This window comes from Microtus oregoni, unplaced genomic scaffold, assembly GCF_018167655.1.
Source record: "Microtus oregoni isolate MIOR12 unplaced genomic scaffold, Mior012 000038F_ref0000394, whole genome shotgun sequence".
Classification (NCBI taxonomy): Eukaryota; Metazoa; Chordata; class Mammalia; order Rodentia; family Cricetidae; genus Microtus; species Microtus oregoni.
The window spans coordinates 2,304,443-2,319,974 of record NW_024543097.1 but is presented as its reverse complement, the minus strand read 5'-3'; the positions used below and the strand labels follow the sequence as shown (position 1 = coordinate 2,319,974).

Genomic DNA, 15,532 nt, shown 5'->3' with positions numbered 1-15,532 from the left:
TCTGATTCTAGCACACAAAAAATAACATTGCAGACCTCTGAAGCCAAATGAACTCTTCAAGTATCATGCTGTTCCTGGTCTATTACACAAAACTGAAGAAAATAAATGAAGACTAAAAATAAGCCATGCACCCCACTTAGCATACCTTGAGGCTCCCCGCCTTGGCTCTCCGTCCCCTCTTTGCCGGTCTGCCCCACCTGGTAGTAAGCACTGTCAGCCCCACGTAAAGTCTCCCTCTTCTGAGAAGAGAGATCAGGGCTCCTCCCTGACGTTCCTCTGAAGAAGGACAACATTCCTGAAGCTTTTTTGGCTTAAAAGTAAAAGGTAACACATTAACTTGGAGGTAGGTCACTAACGGTGGCAGTAACCAGGCATGAAGCTAATGGTCTGCGTTACGCAGATACTCTTGTTTACAGGTTTTAATTCCACATGCTGATGCGTTTGTAAGTCAGTGAGCACCCTCATCAGAAACAAGGCAAAAACGTTCGGCTAGTTGAAGTAAAATGAGAGAAATTCTCCAGAAAGCCAGACAAAACTCTTGGTTAAGCAATAGCAAGAATTATCACAGCATTCTTAAAACACTGCAGTAAAAATCAACATGAAACAATTTCATAAGCTAAAAGAATTCAGAACTAAAGGTAACATCTTTGTATCTTTTACACTCTGTATTGTTCTAATATTTATTTTCTTATTTTTATGCATATGGCAATTTGCCTGCATCACATACACCACATTCATGAATTCCTGAAGAAGCCAGAATCCCCTAGAACTGGAGTAACAGAAGGTTGTTAGTCATGATGTGGATGCTGGAAATCAGACCCATGTTCTCTGGAAGAAACACCAGCATTCAACCCGTGAGCCAGCTTTCAGTCCCTGTGTTCTGTATTTTAACAGAGGAAAACATCTTGTGCACAGAATCTTTCAAAATAAATAAAGAAAAAACTAGGTATCGTACTTCACAGGGGGTTGGAAAGACAACAAAGCAGCTAAGAGCAGCATCCTGCTCTAGCAGAGGACCTACGGTCTGTCCCCAGCGCCCACACCAGACAGCTCAAAACTGCCTGTAACTCCAGCTGTACATCTGATACCTTCTTCTGACTCAATGGGCACCTAGACCCAAAAGCACACCCCTACAAAGACACACACACATAACTAAATAAAACAGGTGCTGGAGAGAGGACTCAGCAGTTAACAGCACACATTGCTCTTCCAGGAGACCTGTGTTTGGTCCTCAGCACCCATGTTAGGCAACTATGAGCTGCCTGTAACTCCAATTCCAGGGATCTGACATCCTCTTCTGTCCTCCAAGGAGACACACACAGCATACATAAGTAAACAGACATGTACATGAAAAAAATAGTAGAAATAAAATATTTTTTTCATTTTATTTTATGTGCATTGGTATTTTGTTAGGTCCCCTATAAGTGAAGTGACACAGCTGTAAACCGCCATGCAGGTGCTAGGAACTGAACCTGCGTCATCTAGAAGAGCATCTATGAAAAAGCAGTCAGTGCACTCAGCCATAAAGCCGTTCCTCCAGCCACAAAAAATAAAATCTTAAAAAAATTAGCATATATAAAATTTTTAAAAAGTATTCTAGAATGACAAGAATGTATACTTTTGCTTTTTTGTTTACAGTTTTAAATTTCATTCATCATATTAATATGTGTGATTCTAACAGTATCACTTACAAAATCCAGAGAGTATCAATCATAAAAATGCTTAATACCCACTGGTGCATAATAAGGCTTTGCTAACAGAAATGCAATTTTTGTGGGGATAACCATGTGTAGAGACCCAAAAAACTGGATGGTGGCTCATATAAACACAGCAGGACTCTGGAGCTCTGACTTCCTCAGTCTCTGTGGGGTCAGAGGTGGCTGGCTCCAAGCCTGGGTCCTGACAAGTAAGTCTGTAGGGCACAGATGCACCCTAATAATAAAGGAGCACAGATACATCCTACACCACCCTTCTCTTTGCTTCAGCACAAATTTGGAATATTGTTTTAATTTAAAGAAAATGAGAAAAATAAAAAAATCCCCTCTTGTCACTGGGCAGATCAACACCAGCAACTGTCTGCTGCATTCGTAAGGCTTTGCAGTCACTTCAGCTTCCTGGTCCTACCAACCACAAAGCATCAGCAAACACTGAACATGAGCCACATCCAAGCCCCAGCTCTACTTCCGTCTAGTCCTGAGCAAGAGAATTAGTCTAAATCGTAGCCCCCTTCCTAAAAACATGGATGCAGCAGACAATTCTTATGAGAGTATGGTAAAGCTTAATAGACAATAGCAAAAAAGTTGTCAGTTCACCAATAATGGCATAAAATTTAAAAGCGTGGACATTGTTATTGTTTCTTAGGGTATATATTTTAGGTGGAACGCTTAAGAAAGACAGATCCTTCTTCTCACCAAGGGCTTCTACATGTTTTAAATTCAGTGAACTGAATCTGCATTTCCAGAAGACTCACAGAAGCAAAACATCTATAAAACAGGATTTTTAAAAAAAAAATAAAAATAAAAAGTTTATTTTTCAAAGAGCAATTCTTACCAGATGGCACTTTTTATCACTTTTGTTTTCCTCCACAAATCATAAATAGAACAATTATAGAAATGTCTGCATTTAGAGCTTGTGAGATGGCTTAGTGGTTCCGGTACTTGCCTCCAGGCCTCAGAACCTGAGCAAGACTGCTGAGACCCACATAGTGGAAGGATCAGATTGACTCTGGTTTCCACACACACATAGACGCAATAATAGTAATAGTGATAACAATAATAATAATAATAAATGTAATAAAAACTTAAATCTTACTTGGTTGAGGTTCTGCTTCTATTGTACGGTTTGTCTGTCCTCCACTAATTTCAGGTAATCTAATGGGGCTGCTACTCTTTGGTCTGTTATCTAAAGCACTACCATGAAAACAAAGAAAAAAATAGTTTGAAGATATTCAGTTAGAATAAAGCAAGCATCCTAATTCCTAAATTAAAGCCACCCACAATACCAAAAATCTGATTCATGGTTTTGATAAAAACAAGTTACAAAAAATATTGAAATATTTACTAGGTTTAAAAAAATAAAATACTAGATCGAGAAAAGTATACAGAAATGTACAAAACAATAGACTTTTATAAAATTTTCCCCAACACTGTTAGAACTATAATAAGTCAATTACAAAATTACATCAATTTCATTTTTTTACTTTAATTGCAAAGATAATTCAGACTAAATTTTATTAGGTCAGTAAAGCAGGAGAATTTATTTCAGTAAGGATAAGCCTATGGCAATTTCTGTCTAAAACACAGAACATGCTAAGTGCATTGATTTGAGTATTTATTTTCTAAATATTAGGTTTATTAGTACTATAGAACTTGACAAACACTTAAAATTATAAAGCCAAGCAGTAGCACAACTAACTTTACAGGTTACTGGTTTTTTTCTTTAAAAAAACAGCTTCTTATTTTTATCATTTAAAAAATTGCAAATTTTAATCCACAGCACATAGTGACACATCACAACAATGTCAGTAACTATGTACTAAAGGCTGTGGAGACCTTACAAGACTTGAACTGTGCTGTCCAACAGCTAGCCGAAATGACTTATGTGAACCTAGGAGATTGTGTGCTAATGAATGCTGTCACAGAATAAGGTCCAAGGATACAGAAGATGATGACATAGCTCAATTTAGAGAGATTCTACTCAGTCATTATTCACCTATTTGCTGGAAGCCCTTCTTCAGCACTGTTCCACAGAGTTGCCTTGGACAATTCCTCTAAGGCATTTCGGTATTCTTTACAACTTGGGGCAGAAATAGGTTGAAAAGTGTTAAAACATTAAGCTCTTCTTTTAACAATAAAACATAAGTTTTAAAATAAATTTTGCATTATAGAAGCATAATCATTGTAAATGTCCATATTTAACTCACCAGTTCATCAACTACATCCACTGTAAAAGGGTTAGGATGTAACTTAGTGGGAGAGCTCTTGTTCTAAAGGCCCTGGATTTAATGGCCATCAACAACCCTCACACAACTACCCCCAAAAAAGCCTACCTACAACTCTCTGGATCAAATGAACAGATAAGTTAAAATAAGAAAGACTGAGACTTAGTACAACAGAGAGTAATGAAATTTGAAAGTGATTTTCTATTTAAAGGATCTAATTAAAAAAAAAAAATAACATTCCAAAGGTTCAAAATCTGATTCTTGGATGAGTAGCCTGGAATATTAGTATGCATCACTTTCCTAAAATATTGAAACATGAATTCAGATAGAACACTTGCTTCCTTAAGAATGGCTATATTTTTTGTGCCTTTAATATCTACTGACAGACTGTGATTAATCAACTAGATAAGAAGCAAGTATTATCTTCATAATGCTAAAGCACAAAGAAAAGAATCATTATACAGACTCTTAGAAAGTGAAAAACTCTCATCTACAGAAAACGCTAACCTCCACGAAGGTAGAAGCACATACAACTATACTATTTACTCTGGTATATCTATGCACCACATTTTGTTTATAACCAAATGTTTTTCAATAAATGTGACATTTTGTATAATCAATACATAAAAAGAATTTTTTTATTTTACACTTTACAATGAAAGGAAAACTTTAGTTAAGCACCTCAGATCCTATTTAAATTAAATTCACCCACAGCCAAAATAGCTTTATGAATGAGATTCTTAGGTTTTTAGATATTAGTATAAATATTTTAAAGGTGAAATGCTTCTTTAAGATAAACAGCAAGTCCGTAAGCTATACATCCAAACATGTCTTTGGAACAAGGAGCAGAAATAGAATTCTCTAGGTAGAAAAATTTCAGGCAGTATGTGTGTGAAGAAGAAAGGAGATGATATACAGATAATGTAAAACAGGTATGTTTCACTGTTATGTTAACAACTAACCACAGAAAGAGTTACCAGGGCTATCAATCAGACAGCGTGGTCAGAATATTCAAGGGTTAGTAAATACTACGCCAAGTCACATTAGCTGTTAAGTATACTTGCTTAAAAGTCATGCCAAATCCCGTTATTTGAGTAAAGGTTTTCAAATTAAAAAACAAACAAACAAAAATAAAAACCATCATGACTATAGAACATATATTTTTGCTTGCATTTAATCATTTTCCTTTATTTTATTGTAAACAGTCCCTAAATAGGGTAATTAATAGACAGACACAGAAATTTACAGCTGTAATACAGGAAAGGCTTAGAGTACCTGAGTGCAAAGGCAATGATGGAGCTGGGCTCTTTCTCACAGACAGCAATGGGGACCCGTTCATGTTCATACATTAAATAGTGTTTATCTGGATCACTGCTCAATAAAGTAAGAATATAATTAGAAGTCAAATATAAAAATTGATTAACACAGTACAATCAAATCTCAGGACAATTTTAAGGCAACCATATGATAAGCAACAGAAGCATAATTAAGAAAGCCAAGATGCATGCAAATGCTAAGAAACTTCATCAACTAAACAACAAAAAGAAAAAAGAAATATTTATAAATCAATTGAAAAAAAATCAGTTTTTGTTTAGGGGCTGGAGAGGTGGCTCAGCAGTTAAGAACACTAGGGCCAGGGCTTGATTCCTAGCACCCACATGGTAGCTTTGCAACTGTTACTCCATTCCAGAGGGAATCCAATGCCCTCTTCTGTCCTCTCCAGGCACCAGGCATACACGTGATACACAGACATACATGTAGGCAAAACACCCAGACACATAAAATTAAAAATAAATAGGTTTCAAATGGGGTTCTAGAAATGGTTACTCCAAAGCATGACCTACTGCCAAGATCTTGGTCAGACTAGTCTCAAAAAAAGAGTATGCAATAAATGATCTAAAATCCGGTGTTCCATCCTAACCCTCAGAGAGGCCTCCTAAAAGCTAGGTAGAAATAGTGCTTTAGCTCCACAGCAATAGCCTAAGAGTCGCTCTGCTGCAGTCACATGGAAGCCAAGTGTTAACTTCAACCCAAACTTTGTTCCCCTGACTTCTGGGATCCATCAGGTAGAGTCCCTGACTTTGCTTAGATGCCATTTACTGACTATCCAATGTAGCGGAAAACAACAGTGAGAAAAAGTTCTATCTGCACACTTTCCGTATATGTACATAGTTAAAAACACACTGTCAGAACAGAACCAGCATGTATGTTTGTAGTGCAGGGAGGTAAAGAAACAATTCTGCAAGTAAACACAACCACTTTCGGTGGGGAGTGAGCAAGAGAATTATTATAGATGAATGTTAGGTCCTGTTTCCCAAGTCCCAGTGTAGTGGTATAGGGAGACAGGGCCTTTAGATCAAGAATAATGACACCATACATGGGGTCAGTGTCCTTGCCATAAGGGACAAGTGAGCTCTCTCCACCATATGAGGATGGCCTGGACGAGGACCCTCATCAGAATCGACCCTGCTGACACAAATGTGATCCTCCAGCCTCCAGAGTTGTGAGAAATACATCTGTATTGTTTATAAGCAAACCAGGATATGAAAATTCATCATAGCGGCCTACATGAAGACAAAAATTCTGACAATACACAGAGACTTAATTTAGTTAGTTAGGGCACAGAAGGAGAATCCAGTAAAGTTTTCTTCAAAAAAGAACATAACTTCCTGGTTGAGAAAGAGGTACTAGGACTCGGCCATTGTTCCCAATAGGAAGAACAAAAGACATTGAACAACAGACTGCTAGGCCTGCAGTTGACCAAGTGAGCCTCTTATACAAGACACCATGTAGTGAATCCTACATGTCTGAGTATCTCTACTCTCTCTTCCCCAAGACCATGAGCTCCTAAGAGTAATGCTCTCCATCTGGGGACAAGAGAACAGCAATGAAAATTACTACTGAATAAAAACGTAAGTAAAGGCTCATAGTTTGGATATACTTGTACCAGCATAACAAAGGCAGCATCTGATGGCCACATAGGCCAACCAGCAGAAAAACAAGCTTTTACAGTCGTCATGCGTTTCTTTCCAGTCTGAGCAAGTACAGCATTAAAAAAAAATGAAACAAACAAACAAAAAAAAAAAACCATAAAAACATACTTGGATCATTTTGCTCCTTATCAGTATCTGTTAAAATAAATTATAGGGGTGGCAATGCACTCATATACAACCAGCAATATGTGTTTTAAAGATAAATGAATGTGGGCTGAGGAGATGACTCAAGTCCCTAGCACCATATAAGAAGCCAGATATGACCACACATGCCTGTGGTCTCCAGTACTAAGGGAGACAGAGACAAGATCACTGGGGTTTACTGGCTATCAGCTAGCTCTGGGTTCAGTGAAAGGCCCTGATAGTGCATATACACATGGATATTGCATATACACACATACAAAGAGCCACTTGGTCTTGAAATACTTACAAAGGAAATGGAATGGGATTATAGCTGTTTCCTGGAAGCAGATTAGCAAAGATGGCTTTCATGGTTGACTTCTCCTTCACCTGGCTGTCTGTGGATCCCAGCAAATGCCCGTCAAATACATCTAGGACAAAAAATAGTCTACTTACACATTAACATTCAGGAAAAATAAAAGGAGAAGTGTCTGCTGTTTTCTCTTGAGACTATAGACAGGCATACTGAGCACCATGGATATAAACGATGGTTTTCACTTTCTAGCTCAAGAAAGTCGCTTAGACACTGAAATGGCAACAGTGAGGTAAACCCTGCACTAACTCCAAGAAACATGTTTAGTTCCTTACATCTGAAACTCAGAGCATCCTGATCAGCGGTCTCTTATTGCCACAGGATCCATAGGGACTTCCTGTCTGACTATGCATGAACTGCCAGTGTTGTCTCTGCAGCACAGGAATGTGCATTCTAGCTATTACACCTGAGCTGAAAGCAACGGTAAACTGAGCCGAAGTTCAGAATTCAGTACGTACTGCTTAACAGAAAACAGAGAAGCAAGGCATGGGTTTTGCTATAATGTAAATGTCTGTTGGAAAGAAATGGCAAAATTTTCCTTCACTTACAAAGCAATAATAATACACTTTACACACCTTTAAAAAGATGTCCCCAAAAGTAGAGAACAATGAGTAATACTGTTTTACTAGGACATTTACATACACACAGTGATGCATGTCAGTTCAGCTAATGGAGGAAGGGATAACATGAAAGGCTGTATTTTAAAAGGTACTTTAAACATTAATTTATTATTTCTTTATGTGCATGAGTGTTTTGCCTGCATGTGTATATGTTTGACCGGTATCCAAGGAGGTGTCAGAAGAGGGAGTCAAATTCCCTGGAACTGGAATTATAAAGAGTTGTGAGCTGCCATGTGGGTGTTGAGAATTGAGGCCAGGATCCTCTGGAAGAGCAGCTGATACTCTTAACCAATGAGCCATCTCTCCAGCCCTTAAAAAAGAACTTTAAACAAACATAAACAATTCTAAAGGATAAGAAGCACCACATCAAAGAATTAGCCATGGTTTTCTTTTTCAGAGACACATAGGAAACAAGGAATCATCTCAGTCTTAGATTCAATGAAACAGGGTAAACAGTGGCCGGAACCTTACCTTCAGAGCCACTGGCTGTGTCGAGGTCGGAGGGCCCTCCCATCAGCTGCTCAGCCAGGGCCTCAGGAGGAGTTGGCAGCTGGAGATGGGCAGAGCTTGTGGAGCTCTGGCTGGACAGGGTTGTCAAGAAGCGATCCTCTAGAGAAACATCATCTTAGATGAGTCAGTTAAGACAAGATGTCCATTTCACCTGATAACACTTTTTTAAATGCCAAATCGTATTTCTACTTCTTAAAACGTGGAATTTTAACTTTTGGAAAATTATCTAGATCATGTAACTTATGCCATAAAAACTGAAATAAAAATCCAGGAAGATTATATGATTTGGCCACAATCAAATCTTGGTGACAAAACTATAAATGCCTCCTGACCACTACCTAACACAATACCCTTTCCTTTATACTACATTATCTGCCTACATATGATCTGGCTTCACAGAGAATGAAATTAACAGCACTGTGGGGAAACTTAGATGTTTACTCTGACAGAGAAAAAAAAAGTTATAATTATTACAGAAAAATGTAAACAAACAGTAAGTTCTATTCAACAGACAATCTATGTAAATTTCCCTACAGTTTCCAAAATGATACTAAGTTACTGAAGAATAAAAATTTTAGAAAGCAATTTAAGAACATAAAATATAAATTAACCATGCCAAGACAAACCCTAATAACAGAATAAGGAGGCTGCCTGACCAGCATAAGCAAAGAAGGAAGTCAACGCCCGGTTTTCTTCTTTTTTTCCTACTGGCAGCCCTTACTACCACTGTATGCATCTCTACACCTAATTTATGTTCCTATAACACACTGCATGACACTCTCAGACCAGTAAGAATTGTAGGTGTTCTATAAGGAGGAAAATTACTATGGACACATGTATTAGAAAATAATGCTCACATTAGCAGTTAAAAGCAACTTACAGCCGGGCGGTGGTGGCGCACGCCTTTAATCCCAGCACTCGGGAGGCAGAGGCAGGCGGATCTCTGTGAGTTCGAGACCAGCCTGGTCTACAAGAGCTAGTTCCAGGACAGGCTCCAAAACCACAGAGAAACCCTGTCTCGAAAAACCAAAAAAAAAAAAAAAAAAAAAAAAGCAACTTACAGAATAAAATCTCTTTAAATGCAAGAGCAAGAGGTCACCAGACTACAAATAAAGACCAACCTTTTTCTCCATTGTGAAGTCCTGGAGAAATATTCCTTGGAGATGTGTCCATTGCACTTATCTGAAGAGAAATAAATACGCTATTTTTAAGGATATATTTTTTTTAAAAAAAATCACACTTTAAAAGTAGTCTAATGATATGAAGAGTCTTCTGTTTTGTGTTAATAAAGAAACTGCCTTGGCCCTTTGACAGGACAGAAAATTAGGTAGGCGGAATAAACAGAACAGAATGCTGGGAAGAAGGGAAGTGAGGCCATGCCTCTCCTCTCCAGGCAGACACAATGGAGCCAGCCGCCAGGTCAGACATGCTGAATCTTTCCTGGTAAGCCACCACCTCGTGGTGCTACACACATTATTAGAAATGGGTTAAGAAAGATGTGAGAATTAGCCAATAAGAGGCTGAAACTAATGGACCAGGCAGTGTTTAAAATGAATACAGTTTCTGTGTAATTATTTTGGGTAAAGCTAGCCATGTGGGAACCGGGCGGGATGAAAAGCAGGCCTGCTTGCCTCATCACTACAGTCTAACCTAGTGAATCTTGAAATTTTTGAACTCAAGACATGTTTCCACTAAAATATTATGTCTTTATAATTTAAAGTGGCTCTTGCCATTTTAATTAATTAAGTCTGAGTACATTCCTAAGTATGCATTTATTGGTTCACTTAGAAATAACACCATTACACAGAAACATAAATATAAAAGCTAGTTGAAGCAGAATAAAGCTATTTTCCAAAATTTAAAAAAAAAAAAAAAACACTAATGAAGAAGTGTCACTGGTTTACATTTTCGGAACTATCTTAAATGTCTGCCTAACTAGAAGACAGCTAGATTCTATATCCTGCAGACATGGACCCAGGACTTTGAGACTATTGCTCTAAATAGTAGCTCACACCTTGGCATGGACACATCTAGGAACACTAAGTAGTCTAGTAAGCCCACTCCTCTCCTAACAGCCATCTACTGAACCGTCTATGTCCTATTACCCATGGACAACATGAGCAGGACTACAAGCCCTTACAAATCATTTCATGTCAGTAGGAGCTACCATATTAAAGAAATTTTCTGTGTCATTTAAATAAAATAACCCACCACTATTACCTACTCCATCACCAAACTCTGCCTTCTTTACGCTTTTCTACAATCTTTTTAGGGTCACTAAATTCTATTGGGTTCATGTGTTTTCTATCAGTATCTTTTTAAAGAGGCAAATGTTTCTACGAGATAGTAACTATGGCTGTTGTTCACAAGTGAATGCCATATAAGCTAGGAAAACACGTAAAGAAAAATAGGTACTCAAAACCATTTGCCAAAAGGCAGTGTAACAGAATTTCAAGTCAATTTTCAACTTTTCAAAAGCAGATCACTTCATGGGTACTAGTGTATTTCTTTCTTTTTTAAAGATTTTTATTTATTTTTATGTGGACTAGATACATTTTTATGTTCACTTTTATGTAAACTAGAGTTACAGACAGCTGTGAGCTGTTATGTGGGTGCTGGGAATTGAACCTGGGCCCTCTGGAAGAGCAGCCAGTGCTCTTAACTGCTCAGCCATCATTCTAACTGTTATTCTTATCTAAGTATTAAGAGGAAATAAAATTATTAAATAGTCGCTTAACAGACAAAAAGAAATAACCATTCAATTTTCTAAAATGATTTGCAGTATGTGGAGCCATCACTTCATACACTTCTTTACAACAGTCTGGTGACATGAAAAGAACCTTCCCCGTCCTCAAAACCCTGTGATGTCAGGATACAAGGCCATTACACTAGCACCATTTCCTGTGATATCTGAGCAGCATGACAAGCAGAATTCTAAAGATCCCCAAAATGTTTAGTCTCTGGTGTATACACCCTTATTCTAATTACTGTAACAAACAGAAGTCTAAGTATTGCTGTGAACGAATTTTGCAAATATAATGGTGCCAAGTCAACTGACCACAAAACCAAGAGAAATCCAGATACAAGTGCATTAAGCACAAAAATCTTAAAGCTGTGTAAGTCAGAGATAAACAAAGTGATCTGAAGCTCAAGAGGAGCTGGACCAGCATGGAAGGCCTAGAAGATGGAACAGATTGCAGGGCAGGGAATGTAAGCATCAGCAGCCACCAAGAGAAGATTGGTCACTATAGGAACCAAGTCCTGTCAACAACCTAAAGGAGCTTGGAAGAACATGCTGACCCTCAAAAATGAGAGACACCCTGGCCAAGCCCTTAATTTTAGCTCTGTGGGATCTTGAATAAAGAACCCAGTCATATACACCACTATGAAACAGTTAAGTCCGCATTTTTGAACACTAAGTTTGTTTTCAGCAAAAGAAAGCAATCAGTTGGGAAGCGAGTGATCCAGGGAAGACACCTTAAGAAGAACTTCTCATTCAAGCACAGAAATCAAACACCCAAAACTACACAGTAAGAAAAGTGCCCTAGCGCTTGAGAGAAGGCTTAACAGTTAAAGGCACCTGCTGTTCTTCCAAAAGACCTAAGTTTGGTTAGCAGCACCCACATGATGGCTCACAGTCACCTGTAACTCCAATTCCATGGGATCCGACGCCCTCTTCTTGTTCTGCGGGCTCTAGACACATATGAGGTGCATATACAGACATGCAGACAAAACACTTATGCATATAAAATAAAAGTAAACAAACATATTTTTAAAAGAAAGGAAAATGAAAAATTAGAACTCTATTATATACGCTGAGAACCTACAAGATTCCTCTGTAATATCCTTAATGGTATATCAGGGACAGTAGCCTTTTGACAAATACTTCAAATAAATTAATTATAATACATCATTTTAATTGAGGTTAGTATATAAAAGTAATCAAGATCATATTTCCCTGAAAATATACCAACATGACAGAAAACTTTATGCATTAAACTACCACTCCTAAAGTGTTAGAAATGGAACTAACTATGTGTTTATCAATGAAACAGTAAAGACAAAGCTACACTTTATTATTACCTTGCTTTCTTCACCTTGTCTCAGTCTTCCAGGACTGGGAGGAACCGAAGGCCTCTTTCTACCTTTTTCCTGCTGGAAAAGGTCCTGCAACCTACAGTCACAGGCAGAAAGGACATGGTTTTGTTTCCAGTTTATACTTACAAACTTTCTCTTGAAATGGACGTTAAAGGTGTATGAAGCCACTACTGTATTCTTATGATAGCCAATGATGTTTCATGGGACAATGATCCAATCAATCTCACTCAGTAGCACACATATTTTAAACAGCAAAGAGGGCTGTTTCCTTTTGTTTTGTTTGTTTTTATCATAACAAACTATGTAAAGGCTGCAATATGTTTTAAAGGATGAAGAAAACAAAAATCAAAAAATCTTTATAACTAAAAAAATAAAACATCTATAATTAATAGAGCTTTAAATTTAAAATATTGTCACTGGGAATTTAGCTAAGTGGTAGAGTATTGCCTAGCAAATGTAAGGCCTTGGATTTAATCTCCAGAACCAGAAAACAAATTTTGAAATATCATGGCAGAAGAAATTTGGTAGCAGTGTCAAGAAGGCCCCGACAAAGCCTTACCTGCTGTTCCACGCTTGCAGCACCTCACAGAGACTCTGCTTCTTAGCTATGAGTGACTCAAAGATGGCCTGCAGCTGCTGAGGGGCATCCACAGAGGAGGACAGAAGCCTTGCTTGCATCTTCTCAGTCCAGTTCTTGAACTCACCCTCCTCCATCTGGAAAGCAATAGATTCAAGTTCAATAAGCTGAGACACCACAGAGACAAAGCGATTTCCAGCAAGTCAGCAACTTCAGTATTTTCTATAAAAGAAACAAATTACCTCTTTTTGTGCAAAAATATCTTCCATTTTTTCCTCTCTTGTTTTGCTAAATGTATCCGTTTTCAAGGATGCAAGTCTTTCATCAACAGCTTGGTATACCTGTGAAACTCTAAAAATGGGGAGGGTACCACATTAGAGGAGTTAAAATCAAACCACTTCATAGAAATTAGAAGAAAAGGTATTTTATATAAAACTATCAATAAAACAAGCTACCTTATCAATAATCACATGGAAATTTTGCAAAGCAAAGCAACAAAGCCTCAAAGGAATTACTTCAAAATTTTAAGTTGTCATGTATGTTTTGGAGAGGTTTTCCTGTATTACTTGAACTTTTTCATTTTACACCGAGCACACACTACATATATGGGTAAACCTGACAACTAAATCAGCAATGGGTTACAAACATGACAAAGCAAACATGGATGATCAAAGACAATGAAACCTACTTCTGAAAAAAGTCCTTGAGGTCCTGGAGAAGGGATACTTTCAGTGGGGCTTGACGTTTAATGAATATTTTTGGTAGTGGAACACACACTTCAAGAAGCCGAATAGGAGAATAACTGAGGGGAAAAAAACAGTAACAGGAGAAAATAAAAAATATTTTAATAATTTATAAAGGGCATATGTATATTCAAATGAGCATAAGAGAAAAATAAAGTTTTCTATAAAATCAAGTTTCATAAAGACAAAAAATAAATAAATAAAAGTAACTTTCAACCACCAGAGATATCTTCCCCAATACTGAGAGGATTTTTTTATCCTTGAACTGTGATGTCATTATTATTATTATTCCTCTGAGGGTCATCTGCTACAAAAACAGCAATGATTTTACTGTAAACCTTCCAGCTCTTAGGGTTCTTCATGAGTCTTCTTGTCCTTCCTACCTGAGGTATTGACTAAGAAATGCTGCATCCACCCTACACCCTACGTTTATGGCTAGAAGGCCCTGCTTTAAAAAGGAAATACATTCTAATTAATAAATATTTCGTGAGTATATTGTGTGTGAAACACTGTTCTAAGTACCAAGAATATAGCACCAAAATTTCTGTCCTCCTAACTCTAGAATAAGATGTGGGTAATAAACAAACTGTAAATATCTAAGATATTTTTATCAGAGCACTACAGCAAAAAAGTAATAAACCAAGAATGAAGGAGGAAGTACTTGGCAGGTAAAATGTGAACAGAGAGCTATGTAAGTAAGAAAACAGCAGGTGATAATATACAAGATCTCCCTGCCTTCTTACCTGAAGGATGCCACCATCTGGTTATAAGAGAAATATTGGTGATAATCATGGTGGATAGAGTGACCACACGGCTCAGCATTGGCTCTGCGTGTGTACTGATGTCCATAAAACCGAAGTTCAAGGTACTTTGCAAATGACATAGACCAGGATTCATTTGAAAGAGCAACAACTGGTGTTACCTGGAGTTCAGAAAGGAAAACACTTAATAAATTACATGCTGAAAATCTCGTTTTTTGAAAGATGTATTTTCTATTTTCCAAGACAAACAACATATTCTAACTGAGGGAGAAAAATTGGGGGAAAAACAAAATATTCAAAATGGATTTGAGCTGGGATGGTGTGGGAGGTCCTTCTGTCTATGTGTTGTTTGTATTGGTTAATGAATAAAAAAACTGCCTTGGACTGATAGGCCAGAACTTAGGTAGGCAGAGAAGAGAGAACTGAATTCTGGAAGAAAGAAAGCAGAAGAGAGAGACACCATAGAGCCGCCAGAATCAGACATGCTGAATCTTTCCTGGTAAGCCACTGCCATGTGGCAAAACATAGATTAATAAAAATGGGATTAATCAAAGTGTAAGAGATAGCCAATAAGATGTTAGAGCTAATAGGCTAAGCAGTGATTTAATGAACACAGTTTCTGTGTGGTTATTTCAGGGCTAAGCTAGCTGGGCAGCCGGGACAAACAAGCAGCCATCCCGACAACACTGGGAGGGTGAGGAGGATAGCTTTACTTTCTTTACAACCTTTACATGCCCATGGGGTAGGTCTCACACTAGCTGTCACTAACGGGCATCTGAGATAGACAGGTCTCCCTT

At 37.7% G+C, this 15,532-nt stretch overlaps 1 protein-coding gene across 5 annotated transcripts in view; it reads right to left on the bottom strand.

Moving 5' to 3' along the window:
- The window catches only part of Pikfyve (phosphoinositide kinase, FYVE-type zinc finger containing), an 87,880-nt gene that overhangs the window by 9,570 nt on the left and 62,778 nt on the right, over positions 1–15,532 (bottom strand). For 4 of the 5 annotated variants that reach the window (XM_041631808.1, XM_041631809.1, XM_041631812.1 and 1 more), the window contains 12 exons: positions 14,718–14,896; positions 13,920–14,033; positions 13,474–13,582; positions 13,214–13,368; positions 12,640–12,730; positions 9,678–9,738; positions 8,518–8,655; positions 7,364–7,484; positions 5,216–5,311; positions 3,712–3,795; positions 2,812–2,909; positions 146–310 (listed from right to left, as the gene is read on the bottom strand). In XM_041631808.1, coding sequence (XP_041487742.1) covers positions 146–310; positions 2,812–2,909; positions 3,712–3,795; positions 5,216–5,311; positions 7,364–7,484; positions 8,518–8,655; positions 9,678–9,738; positions 12,640–12,730; positions 13,214–13,368; positions 13,474–13,582; positions 13,920–14,033; positions 14,718–14,896 — 1,411 coding nt within the window. The remainder of the gene's footprint in view (positions 1–145; positions 311–2,811; positions 2,910–3,711; positions 3,796–5,215; positions 5,312–7,363; positions 7,485–8,517; positions 8,656–9,677; positions 9,739–12,639; positions 12,731–13,213; positions 13,369–13,473; positions 13,583–13,919; positions 14,034–14,717; positions 14,897–15,532) is intronic. The other variant, XM_041631811.1, reaches the window with a different exon arrangement.